We start from the raw sequence: 14,543 nt of genomic DNA, 5'->3' as shown, positions 1-14,543 counted from the left end.
TACACTCAAGGTATTATATGGTAAAACATAGTGTAAAATTATATAGAAATTATTTAGAATTATTTAGGTAGCTCAAGTTAATTTCTAGTTTCTAATATGGTAAACCATATTTGGTTAATAATAAAATAGCGAACAAACAAAAGAAATAATTATAATTAACATTATTATTATTAATTATATTATATCGGAAAAAAAATGTTTTCGGATCCACGTATATATAACTTAATTTGGTATGAGGTTTTTCTTATAATAAATAGCATACACTTCTAAAATATGTGGACATGGTGAGACTAATGACCCGGTTTCGGACATGTTTGCAGATGTGTGCTATCTGGGTATACATATATGTATATATTACTATATTATGTGTTATACCTCGATTACAGGTTTATAAAAATTAGTATTATTTTTGGTGATAAATCCACCAGAAGTTTCTCTCAAAACTGTCCCTCGCAATATTCTTTTAAACTGCAAAATTTCTTCGCTAATATGACCAACATAATTATTGTAAAACAATTTTTTCTTTTTTGAAACACTTTTCTTTCTAAACAAATTCAACTTCACGCTTTGAAATCCACATTTAATAATTACGGACATTATTAAACGTAAGTGTTATGCTAAGATATGCAAATAAATGCGTTTTGTCAAAACTATTTATTGCGCGTCACTTACATCTCTCCCGGAAAAAGTTGATATTTATTACGCGAGATGGCGCGCCGTCCGCCTCAAACAGAATAAACAGATGCTTAACTAGCACAATAACGGATGGAAATATTATAAATTGCATGATGCTCAAGATGGAACGATGAATCATATTCATTGCTGTCATGTTGCTGACATGTTGCTATACCAATATTGCGGACCGTTTGCTCTTGAAATTGCGTCAACTGATTGCATGTATAAGCAGTCATGTAGCTGTATTTGTAACGTGTTCTATTTCGATGTCAGCAAATTTACAACAAATATATGAAAACAAATGCATTAGTTTGCTCAATATGCTCTATCACGCTTGACTATCTGGGTCTCTCTCTCTCTCTCTCTTTCCTTCCCTCCCTCCCTCTCTCTCTCTCTCTCTCTCTCTCTCTCTCTCTCTCTCTCTCTCTCTCTCTCTCTCCCTCCCCCCTCTCCTTCTTTATAACTTTATATATATCCTAACGTGTAAATCTCCATCAGACTCTTCTGACTACTTCAGTGGACGACCTTAGCATTCGCGTACAATCACCAGATTGCTGTATAGGCAGTGTAGATAGTGTAGGCGCCGTGAAGCCGTGCAAAAGTCAACTGGTTGCTGTAGACAGTGTAGACAGTTACGTTTTGAAAGCGGTGCGCGTCGTGAAGCCGTGTAAAAGAGATATCGTGAAAATGTGGCCGTTTCATAGTCAGTGTAACAGTCAAGCAAGACTCGTCGGTAAGACCGTAATTATAACGGGAGCAAATACAGGAATTGGCAAGGAGACCGCTAGAGATCTCTATAGAAGAGGTAACTTTACGTTAATTTAAAAAATTTCAACAGAAATTGATAATTTCTTGAAATAATGATTCGTTAGATTGGATTTGTTGATTTTATCTAATTAGTTTTATCGCAAAGAAATTATAAATTTTTAATATGTGTAAGTCTCATGCTTGTAAACTGAATTTATATCTCTTGTTGTCTGAAGCCGATATTTATTATTATAACATACACCAGTTTGATGGTATTTTAGCATAACTTGGTACGAGGAATATAGTATTCATACATTTGAATATATGAATTAATATTTATATTTTTAGGAGCAAGAGTAATTTTAGCTTGTCGAGATACGCAAAAAGCAAACGACGCAATCGAAGATATAAGAAGAAATCCTCCCTCAAAGTAAGTAAAAGTTATTATATAAATATGCAATATTGTTGACGAATAGAATTTATAATTTGCTTGTAATTATTCCTAACTTATCGATTAATGGTGAGCTTATAGGTAATCAGTAATTCATAATTATCACTTATACTTATATGTTTAATACAATTCTTATATTTCATAATTTTTCGTAAATACAATTCAGGAATAATATTATTGTCATTGTTCTTAGAGAATTCTCATTATTTAATGTATCGTTACATATATTATATTGCTATCGTAAGATATTTTCGAGTATTTGACATAAAACTCTTTAATTATACCGAGGTACTTGTCTTCAACAAGAATTTCCGGTATAATTAATTTGCGAGGCACTGTAAAGAGGCCATGAAATAAGTAGGTCTAATACGATAAGATGTAATCTTATTTGTCAAGTAAATCGAAGTTTCTTAAGAAATCCTATTGTCTACCAAGCAACTAGGAAAAGGTGAGAGAGAGAGAGAGAGAGAGAGAGAGAGAGAGAGAGAGAGAGAGAGAGAGAGAGAGACACGAAACATATGTGATCTGCAAGGAAAAACAGGAAGAAGATAAAAGTTTTTCTTTGCTTTATAAATTAATATATATATTTTTTTAATAATGTATGGTCGATAGTTTCCTTTGTATAATAATTATGAAGTTCTTGAAAAAATAAATTTTTTTTTTTTCTATGTTTATCGTGATGAAGTCACGATAGAGAAATAATAGAACAGTTTGCAAAATTAGCAAACATGATTTTATTCCATAAAATTACTCAATATTTAATGAGATGTCAGTTATGTTATAATCTACGGTTCTGAGATATTAATATAAACACAGTTAATATATACACACTCGATATACATCATATATATTTAGTATAATTAACACACATTTTTATAATTGTATTAATTACACACACAATACGTATTGTATGTGTAATAATATATGATAATTTTCAGGGCAGATAGGGAACAGTTTCAAGGTAATCCAGGTGAACTCGCGGTCTATCGTTTGGACCTGTGCAGCCTAAAAAGCGTAAGAGAATGTGCTGAGATGTTGTTGAAAAATGAATCAGCCATTCACTTGCTGATAAATAACGCTGGTGTGATGATGTGCCCGCAAGAAAAGACCGAAGATGGATTCGACTTGCAGCTGCAAACAAACCACCTTGGTCACTTTCTCCTGACGCTCCTGCTACTGCCAAAAATGCAATCCTCCGGTTATGGTTGTAGAATATTGAATGTTTCGTCGTGTATGCACATGTGTACGTAAAATTAATAACATTCTAGTTAAGGGGATCCTAAAGCCGTCTGTAATACCGGCTTTTTTTCTTAGCACTAATCTTTTAATTGGCTTTATAGAAATGCAAAATTCTTGTCTAGAATTGAAGTACGCATCAAAATCTAGGTCATGGTGGTCGACGTTATATCGAAAACGAGAAAAAATTAATATTTTTGTTAATTTTTGGTATACGTGACGACAATATTTGCTTTGTACAAAAATTCCACAATAAATACCCACAAAATTAGACCGGCATGACCTAGGGACAACATTTAAGAACAATATCGTGCAATTAGATCTAAGATTGAAAGCCTAGAAAAAAAGATTAGTTTAAATAAACTTTTATATGTGCAAAAGCACATTCAGGTTGACATTGCGTGTAGCGAGAGATGGCGCAACAATCGAAACAAGGACAGATGCCTCTCGTTAGACACGGACAGATATAGATATATGACATAGAAAACAGGATTAGAAATGTTGACATTACCGACGTCGAGGAAGTTCAGCCTTCACTTTAGGATCCCCTTAAGTTTATACATTACACAAATATAATTATAACATATGTTAATAATATACGTTTAGATCATAACGCGTAATGTTATCATGGAAGAAAAATAATTTAGCTATTGCAGCAAAAAATAACTATTATATATTTCTTGAGAGGACGAACAAATTTTGTCACGATAGTTTAATGTTACAGTAAGATTTGTTTTGTTGGAAAGATAGAAAAATTTTATAAAATAGATTTATTTATGTTAATTTGCTGTTAAGGCAAACAGTCTTATCTATAAAAAATGCATTTGCTATGACGACAAAATTGTTGCTGTATAAAATGTTGATATAAAAATAAACAAGATCAGAGAATAGCAAAAAAAATAGAGTGAATTTGTTACTAAAAATAATTTGTAAATTTAAAGTTTTATTTCACTAAATAAAATTAGTTTCCTTAACACAAATTTTTTTTGCTATTGATAATAACTAACGAAATTTGCTGTAACAGCTAAATATTTGCTGTATCAGCAAATCTTTTTTCTCCGTGATATATAAGAAAGAAATAGCTAATTGTGATGGCTATATTATTGTAATATAGTTGGCGCTGTGCATGAGGACCTAAATTTGGAGAAAACATACACTCCCTTCAGAGCATATGCACAAAGTAAGCTAGCGAACGTATTGTTCACCAAGGAACTTGCTCGTCGGTTAAAAGGTATACAAAAACAATTATTACAAGCTGCAAATATTGTAGAAAATTTGAATATTATATAGCATGACTTAAAGCCGTGCGTCAAAGTGGCACATTAAACTTCAATTAATTACAAAAACCGACCGTAAGTTTTTTGCTAGCTTTACCTAGCTTAGATATTAATTTCTATAGTGTCTCAATTTTCAAACGTTACTTACTGATACTTTTATGTTTTTTTTTCTGATTTTTTGGTCAGTTTGAAAACAATTTCTTTTTTAACAAGAATGTTACATACTAATAGTTTTTTAGAATACGTACGTTTTTCAGAAGCACACATTTACGGAATAAATGTATATTCTTTGCATCCCGGAGTTATAACGACAGAATTAGGTAGACATTTTAGCACAACAGTATTTCCTGGTGCAAGCACTGGTTTTCGATCGCTTCTGCGACCAATTTTAAAGAATCCTGAACAAGGTGCACAAACGACTATATATTGTTCAGTGGCCGAACAGGCAGCTAACGAGACTGGTCTCTATTATAGGTAAGAAAAAAGTATATATATGTTAATATACCGTCAGAACCAAAATTCCGTCAATACCCGATTTAATTGGTCAAAACTAGTTTTATCAGAGGAATTTCATCAATACTGGTATTAACTAATCAATTCTAGAAATAACAATGGACTGTCAGTAAAAATTAGATCTACCCAAAAATAGATTTGTTAAAATCTGTTACAATTTTTACTAAGCAAAATTAGTTCTCATTGAGTTGGGCCAGTGTTGGAAATTATTCAAAATAGGGCTTTTTCTGAATTTTGATATTTTTTGTATCAATACTAAGGGAAGTAATTTGTTGATACGTCTGTATAGACAATACACATATAGGCGGAGAAGAAGTTCTGCCTGCAGCGCGTTTCTTTTCCAGTGTTACTTACATTAAATAAAATTATCCGCTAAGTATAATGTGCAATAGAATAATTCCTCAATATTTCAAAAAATATATAATGTTTTATATAATATAATTTCAATAAAATATAAATATGTGTTGCATGCTTCACATTTGTCATTACAAATTTGGTCGCATAAAATCTTTTAAAATCTCAATTTTACACATTTCAACATTTGTATTTGAATAACTGCAAGAAAAAGAAAATATTTCAATATTTTTCTTCTTTATTTTAATATATTTTATATATAACAGAATTTTTTTACATTATTTTATCCTTATGAAGGGAATGCGGCGTTGCGACTCCACAGTGGCGAGCACGAAATGATCAAATTGCTGAAAATTTATGGAATCAAACCTGTCAGCTTCTGAAGTTGGAACCTGATACAGACTTCCTCAGATTTTTGACAACTGTTTCGCATCAAATTGCTAAATAATGTATTTAATTAGTATTTAACATACATTAAGTTTAAAATAGTGTATTGTTTAAATTAAATGTACTTTTGTTTGCTAATTATTATGTGTACATTTGAAGTAAGTAAGAATAGAAAACATGTTTCTTTAACAAATAGATAAGTTCTAAAGATTGATTATAAGATGGATCATAAGATAAATCATAAAGATAGTAAAGTAAGTTACAAATTTTTAAAAAATTCAAATAATTAATATTAATTTAATTTTTAATAGTTACCATTCTTAACATTTTACTAATAAAATTTTAATTATATATAATGTTTGTTTTTATCTTTTTTACCACTATAATAGAGTCCCTCTAATCAAAGTCTAGCCACAACTCAATAGTTCTGGCAAAATTCTGTAAGAGAGAAGGATATATATACTATAATATATATTTTTTTACGTTAAGAATTTCTTGATATTATAATTTCAATATAAGTAAAGGTAAAAAACTATATATGTGAAGATTCTTTAACCTTTCACTATAATTCGATTAAATTATGGTGCAAAAACAAAAAAATCCTCTTTTTTCTTGCATAAATACATTAATTTTATTGCACATCTTTATTAATTAAAATTGCTAAAACATTGCCGAAAAACTATAATTTCCAGTTATTATATATTAAAAAATTATTTAATGATTTTTTATTTACACGTGTCTGTGTGTGTGTGAAGCCGCCACGATTTTAAGTAATTAATATAAGTAGCATCACATATTTTGATGTAAAAATCTGACATCTTTCTAATTCTAATTTATTATGTATTTCGATCATAGATCTTATAGATATGGACTGGCAAAATATATAGCGTAACCTACTTCTTTCTCTAAAGTATCCGGAAGTATGAAAAGAGAAAAAGATGGTCCTCTACGCTACTTCTAATACAGAAACTATAGACAACTATAGACCAGTTCATATCAATAAGGTCTATATGGTTTAGATAAACTCACATATGTGGATTTTATGCGTGTGTATGCGCACATTTTGAATTTTTAATTGTTTGTCATATTACATATGGCATATAAAATTACAAATGAAACATTATTTGGAGTTTTAACACGAATTCTTAATCATCTAAAATGGATTTTACATTTTTATACGTATATGTACATATGTATATGTACATTTGTATGTATTTTATTGTCTGTTGAATAAAATTCACAACTATCTATCAATTTAAACATTAATAAGAAACAGTACAAGTACGTAAATACTTTCTATTAAATATAAGACAAAAAACATGTAAAGAAAATTAATTTATTTCAATGTATAATACTAGATAAAAACTCAAGACAAATAATATTTCAGTTCATAATTCAATACAATTGTAATGAGAAATTAGAAATTTTAAAGCTGATTGTGAGTTTAAAGTTAGAGATTAAAGTTACATATTGTGAAAGAATAAAAAATAATGCGCATATTTCCATGTTATTTCACGTGTGAGACTAAAGTATCAATTTCCAAATTATACATGTGTGAGTATGTGTGTGTGTGTGAGTGTGTGTATATGTAATTTACATACAGTTAATTTTTTTGAACAATTTTATTCTCAGTGTATAGCTTTTGTATTAAACGAGGTTTCACTTCTACAAATTCAACTCTCCTCTCTCACCTACTTACTTAATTTCACCACGTGACGTTCAATATTGCACGAACGTCGGGACAGAAGTTTCAGTCAGTTCAGAGATTGCAGTAGAAGAAAAGTAAAGATGCCGTTATATTGTACAAGTGAGGTGCGTTTGGATGGCAAAATTGCCATTATAACAGGTGCGAACACCGGAATCGGCAGGGAAACTGCTAGAGATTTTTACAGAAGAGGTAAATAATTAATTTTTAATCAACAAAATGAGTGAAATTAGTGATTTTAACGTGCTTGCTTATATGTTTGTGTCTCCGAGCGTGAGTGCATGTATAATATCAGATACATTTATTAATTGTACAAAATGTTATTCTTTAATGAAAAACAAATAAAAAAATTTTAATCCGTTTTATCTCCGATGTTTAACAAAGAAGATATTATTAGATCAAAGTCTATTCACACAATATTCTTTACATGCGGACATATATTTGTGCCTTACAATGTACTGATTTATTGACATTCACTGCAGTACCAGTACTGAAAATCTATATATAGTTTGTGACTCGGTATATGACTCGGTATGTGACTCGGAACGCAGCTTATACGTAGTTTTGTTTTAAAATTGATATTTATAGTCGTTACCTTTAGAGCGTCTTATTGTAAAATAAGAAAGTGCAGATATTATCATATCTTGAATAAAGATCAATTGATAATGTACTTAACTGAGAAACGAAACAATTACTGTAAAATCTGACTTGCGACAAAATATTGATTAAAATAGCATTATATGCTTGTTTAAATCTAAATTTTAAAATCGAATGATAGTGACATGTCAATCACACATGTCAGTAAAATGCCTCCAGCTAATACGTATGTTAACACATGCAAAAAAAATTTTACATCTTTTAAATAGAAATATTTATTTTTATTTTATTTATAATATTATAATATTGAAAATTATATTTTGATAATATTATACATTATAGCATTAAATATATAATATATTATTTATAATATATATTATATTTAATATAAATGAACTGTTTATGATCAATTTAGAAATTCTTGAGAATTTTTATTATAAGTTTATCAATTAAATAATGTACTTTTTTTCATATATCTTGTCTCTCTTTTTCTCTCTTTTTCTTTCAAGATTCTGCTAATTCAAAATGCAAGAGTTGGATTTCATTTTCGTTAACTTTCTACTTAGTGAAAGTCTAATGTAAATCCGTTCTACATTACAGTACATACCGTTGCGAGTACACAACATTGTTCACAGAGACAAAGAATATTTATGATTTGAAAATATTTTTAGTTTCAACGTGAAAATCTTGAAATGAGATTATATTGCGTTAAACGAAGAAAACTTGGTTGAAAGAAGTCATTATATAAATCAACAAAGAAAAGTATGTTGAAAGTTTTCTTATAAGACTTCTTATTTCCATTTTTTATCTCAAATGACTTCATTCAATCAAGTTTTCTTCGTTTAACGCAATATAATCTCATTTCAAGATTTCCACGTTAAAATTAAAGATATTTTCAAATCAAGAATATTCTTTTTCTCTGTGTTTATAAATAAATAATATAAGAGCATTTAAATAATTACATACAAATAATTATATAGATATACATTTTCCATTTAGGTGCGAGAGTGATCTTGGCCTGTCGGAACGTTGAGAAAGCAAAGGCCGCGATTGAAGATATAAAGCGTAATCCATTTCCAAAGTAAATATACAAAATTGCAATATACTAAGCTTGCATGCATTAATGTGTTACACAAAACTTACTTCGACATGTATAAAACTTAAAATTATTGAATTTTATTGTTGCGTCTTTTTGGCGAAGCTATAATCCATTTTCTAATGTTACGTTTATTTTATCATGAAAATCTCAACATATTTTAAAGTGAGTTGGAAAGATTAAATTTTTATCATGTTGAGCTTGATAACATTGTTTTGCACTTGATAATATTTGTGTTTGCATTATGTTATCACAAACAGTTATAATTAAAGTTGGCAAGTTCAATTTTTATTCTAAAATAACGCGCGTAGCACATCATATGTTGCATAATTCTTATGCAACTATTACTATGCAAACTATTACTTATTGTTAGTAGCAAGCGCGTGGTGTACAAAAAATTGGTCTCAGACATGGAAAACAGGTCGGGATTCATAGTCAGATCTTCTATTTAAGACCGTCTTAACCACAATCTTAAGATATATGTGTTATAAACCAATCACAGAACCGTCTTAGCATCTTAAGACATTATATAAGACCGTCATTAAATAAGAACGGACTATGAACAGTATGAATACGGACAAAAAACTGTTTAAGCTACTCTGTATTATATCATATGCAAATAAGTGCGTTTATTGCAAACTCTTATCAGTCTTATGTATATACACTGTATATGCACTAATTGCATGCAGTTTGTCTAAAATTTTTATAGAAATAATTTCAAAGTAAATGTTTGCTGTTAATTGATTTGGACGATTTGGGCATGTATGCTTGTGAATAAAACACTAGTGCAAGAGATTAAAAACTTTTTGGAAAAAAAAGGAAAAAAAAAAAAGAAATATTGCGAACATATTAATGTTCATATAAATAATTTTAAATTTCTTTTGTTAATAACTTTTTTAATAAAAAGCCGTCGAGTGACTTTTGCGCGTTACTCAGGATCGTGTCCTTGACAATATACGTAAGATCGAAGGTGAAATCCGTAAGGTCGGAGCTAAAATGCATAATTACTTGTTTGTATTAATATTAATATAGTTTTTTTAGTATAATACTTATATTAATCTTCCGTCTGTGTACGGTTTTTTTGAACCCTTGGAGTGTACACATGAGTCTGTCACATTTGACGCTATTTTTCCTTACTTTATAGTATTTAAAAGAATCTGAAAAACTTCAAAACGTCTGTCTACATTGTAGTTGACGATTTTATAATTATTTTGATAAACATCGTTTATTCAATACTTTTTGGCAGGCTTGCAAGTTTTACAATTGCAGATATAATTTTGGCTTGGACGCCGTAGACCCACGTATACAGACGGAGGGTTTATGATACATTTTTAAATCTTACAACAGTATATTATAGACTGTATCGAAAGAAAATCAAATACAGTAATCATTGTGCTTCTTAACATTCAGCGCTCACGGTAAACTATTGGAAGACAAAAATAAGCTAGGCAATCTTGCGGTATATCAGCTGGATCTTTCTAGCTTTAAAAGCGTAAGAAAATGCGCTAAAATGTTATTGAGAGAGGAATCGGCCATTCATATACTAGTAAATAATGCCGGTATGATGTTCACTCCGTATGAGATAACTGAGGATGGATTCGAGATACAGCTGCAATCGAATTATCTTGGACATTTCCTCTTGACGTTGTTATTATTACCGAAAATGCAATCGTCCGGTCTTGGCTGCAGAATAGTCAACGTATCATCACTTGCTCACATATGTACGTAAAAAGTAAAACAGAGAAATTAGATGTAAGAAATAAAAAGAAAAATATTATTAAATGTATTATATATTATTATATTATTGTTGTAAGAATATTGTATTTTTTGCGTGATTGAGATCGATCGCGTTTGCAATGCTAGTAGAATATGCAGTAAAATATTTATTTATAAAGAATTAATTAGAATTTTGAAAACTCTCTGTGTACAATAATATAAAAACTGTTTGGAAATTATCTAATTAATATATTACACTCTATTTTTTGTTGTATTATTAATATGTAATTATATAATAATATACATAATATCAAATTATTAAATGGTAAATGTAATCAAATACTAATTAGTCATTAAATCATATCTATTGCAGTTGGCCAAATACATTACAATGATATAAATCTGGAAAGATCATATTCGTATATTCGTCCTTGGAAGGCATATATGCAAAGCAAACTGGCGAACATATTATTTACGAAGGAACTTGCACATCGATTGGAAGGTAAGAAAAATGAAATATTGTATATGTAAAAGAATTAAAACTAAAAGAAACGGCTTATAAAAAAATACTACATTTATTACATAACAATTACCTATATACAGTTGTCATCCAAAAAATATAAAATTTGAAGTATATATAGGTTCCAATAGAAATCCGTACGAATATAGAAAACGGGCTAACTAAGAACCAGGCGCGGTAAATAATGCGCGAAAGTTTTAATACAGTCAAGGTTGGAAGATATCTATGTAAAATAGAAATCAAGAGACACGGTAGTAGTGTCTCGCGCCAAGTACACGCGGAGCGAGACCGACCGTGACTCTTTTACGCGACGCGACGAGTTGCGAGTATCCGAGATGTTGAAATCTCGATAACGAGTGAACGGATCAAGTTCTAAGTAGGCTTGATCGATAGCTTGGGGTCCAATTGGGGGGGGTTTCTCTTATAATATTCCGCTACGTGCCCTACGAGCGGAGATATTGCGACGCAAAGTCCAAATGTGAAAATTTTTTATTAAGATAAAAATAAACACCTTCACATGCCCGTTCTAGACTGGAGGATGATCCTACTCGCAGCCCAGGTTCGGAACTCGAACTTTCTTCATTCCGTGTGAAGGTGTTTATTTATATTTCTATTTCACATATCTTCCAATCTTGACTTCGCGCCGACTAAATTTGTCAGACTTGAAATTCCCCCCCCCCCCTACACCTAATTAAATCAATTCGATTGAATCGATTCGATTTAATTAGGTGTAGGGGGAGGATTTTACTACTCCAACCGGAGCTGTGTGTGTTTCAAGTCTGACAAATTTAGTCGGCGCGAAGTCAAGAGGTTGGAAGATAATGTAAAATGAAATAAAAATAAAACTTTCGCGCATTATTTACCGCACCTGGTTCTTATTTAGCCCGTTTTCTATATTCGTAAAAAATATAAATTTGATATTAATAGATAATTAGATATTAATTCTCTTGACGGATTGAAATTATCTTGAAAAAGATAATTAAATAATATATTTAATTAGAGTTTATTACGTCTAGAAAGTAAATAAAAAATATCAATTATAAATTATTATAAGAATTTTAGATTAGTTATTATTATTCATTATATTGTAAATGCTTGATTATCAGGCAACCTTTACCATTTTTTGTATAAATTTGATTTCAGAGGCGAAAATTAGCGGAATAAACGTATATTCTTTACATCCTGGTGTCATAAGAACCGAATTGAGTCGAAACTATAATAGGACGATAATTCCGGGTGCAACGTTTTTTGTTCAATATATTATGCGCCCATTTATCAAAAATCCGGAACAAGGAGCTCAAACAACAATATACTGTGCGGTTGATGAAAAGACAGCTAATGAGACTGGTCTCTATTACTCGTAAGGGCAAGCTATATATGATAGCAAACATTTTTTTTATAAACCATATCAATAAATATAATTTAATAAACTCTAAACTTATAATATAAAATGCGAGATTAAGGCGTAAATGTACAAGTTATAAAAATTTCAACTTTTTTTTCACGTTGCATGCGCAATTTATTCGTAGTAGATTTCTTTATTTGATGTCTCGATACCAATGTCGATTATTAAACTTTTAATTTAAAACTGATTGAGAGTTTAATTGAAATTGTCGACTAATAGAAACACACACAACGCACACACATTGATAGAATCAAAACCGTATACTAGATAAAGAACTGTACGCATGAATAGTTAAATTACACATAAGTGAGAAAAAGAGAAAAACATTGAATTTTTAATTACACGTACATCCGCGCCTTTTAGATTTGTATTGGCCTTACATAAAATTTATATATTTAAAAAAAATAAATATGCCATATAATTCCATTCAATTTATGCTTTTCATAGAGAATGCCGTGTTATTAATCCAAAATCGATTGCAAGGAATGACCAAGAAGCCAAAAAATTGTGGAATTACACTTGCCAGCTGCTACAATTAGAGTTAAATGAAGACTTTTCTGCATTTTTGGAAACTGTCTCGCTCCAACTTGATAAATAATATTTCTTTGAATGGATTGTCATGGGTAACACATATGATTTTTCTGCCGCATTAGGCAGATATTTACAATGTATGACGTATAAAGATATAAAGAATAGCGATAGAATGTAAATAATTTTCACAAATATAAATTAGATTTAATAAAAAGATGCATAAATATTCTTACTATATTTTAACAAAATAAGTTGTCAAATTAATGTAACATGTTACATCTGTGTCTTTTTTTTAAATTAAATTGCAATAAGATAACAATGTATCAAGAGTAAAACATATATGTGTAAAATTCTTGCAACTCAGCTGTTAGTTTAAATTATTTTTTAACAGAAACTCTTAGCTATATAATTCGATAAACACTCGATGACTTATTAAATATGTTACAGATCATTTTTATTTTGAGATATATTATTTCAACATTGTATTTTACCAAGAAACAGGGCTACTTATTACAAGCTCATTTACAAAATAGATTTCTCTAGACTTTGAATTCTTTTGGTACACAATTACTTCTAACAGCGATTCTGTTGCATTTATATATAATTACCGATTACCTATAAAGATCGTTATGGTAAAAAGTATATAAAAAGTTAGTTAGATAATTAAATTAATACTTTATGTATGTTATATATTACACAACGCGATTAGATATATATTATATATTACTAAATGGTGCGCTAATGTTCTAATCTAATATAATATAATTAGACTATCTTCTTGTATTTTATTTAAATATAATATTTACGATTAATTTCAGAATAACAGTTTTAATCTTTATTTAGATCTCTTTTATCCAACAGACATCTGTAAATATTTTATAGTTTTGAATGATACATTTAAGAAAGACGTTATAATATATTATCTTAAAATAACTGCACACAATGGTGATTATCACAGCTCATAAATTGATAAACATCCGTGCTTATCGGCTATTAATGGCTTCCCATTTGTAAAAAAAAGTCTATTTCCAATAATAAATAGTTGACGTAAAAATTTGTGCATAGTTAAAATAAGAATTTATGTTAAAGCTGTCACAATTGTTACAACTATTACATTTGCAATTATAACATTATCTTTTTTTATTATGTAGTTCTATTTCTGCCGCACTTGTTTTCGTATATTGTAGATACGTATATTATATTATAAAAGTAGAAATCTATGTTGCATATATTGTACGTTGGATAGGCGAATAAAACAAGTTCGGTGAAATAGAGATAAAATTTGAATGTACATTGGTTATTGCAAATGAGAAAATAAATAACTATAAAAAGA

At 29.5% G+C, this 14,543-nt stretch overlaps 2 protein-coding genes across 3 annotated transcripts; both read left to right on the top strand.

Annotated features, from left to right (window-relative positions):
• Positions 1-1,165: 1,165 nt before the first annotated feature.
• Positions 1,166-5,995, top strand: LOC143894445 (retinol dehydrogenase 12-like). Of its 2 annotated transcripts, none has more exons than XM_077400704.1 (6): positions 1,166-1,480; positions 1,771-1,852; positions 2,812-3,116; positions 4,224-4,340; positions 4,644-4,860; positions 5,551-5,990. In XM_077400704.1, exons 1-6 carry the CDS (start codon positions 1,363-1,365, stop codon positions 5,699-5,701), a joined length of 990 nt encoding a protein of 329 aa, XP_077256830.1. In that variant the 5' UTR covers positions 1,166-1,362; the 3' UTR covers positions 5,702-5,990. The 2 variants fall into 2 exon arrangements, with proteins under 2 accessions (XP_077256830.1, XP_077256831.1); XM_077400705.1 differs by having other exon boundaries at positions 1,167-1,480; positions 4,626-4,860; positions 5,551-5,995.
• Positions 5,996-7,350: 1,355 nt separating this feature from the next.
• Positions 7,351-14,543, top strand: LOC143894444 (retinol dehydrogenase 12-like). Its single transcript, XM_077400703.1, has 6 exons — positions 7,351-7,537; positions 8,942-9,023; positions 10,449-10,759; positions 11,128-11,256; positions 12,418-12,634; positions 13,127-14,543. The coding sequence occupies exons 1-6, from the start codon at positions 7,429-7,431 to the stop codon at positions 13,275-13,277; spliced, it is 999 nt and encodes a 332-aa protein (XP_077256829.1). The 5' UTR covers positions 7,351-7,428; the 3' UTR covers positions 13,278-14,543.

This window comes from Temnothorax americanus, unplaced genomic scaffold (assembly GCF_048541705.1).
Source record: "Temnothorax americanus isolate GAGA-0224 unplaced genomic scaffold, ASM4854170v1 Scaffold14, whole genome shotgun sequence".
Classification (NCBI taxonomy): Eukaryota; Metazoa; Arthropoda; class Insecta; order Hymenoptera; family Formicidae; genus Temnothorax; species Temnothorax americanus.
The sequence above is the reverse complement of the archived record's forward strand: the minus strand, read 5'-3'. Positions and strand labels throughout refer to the sequence as shown.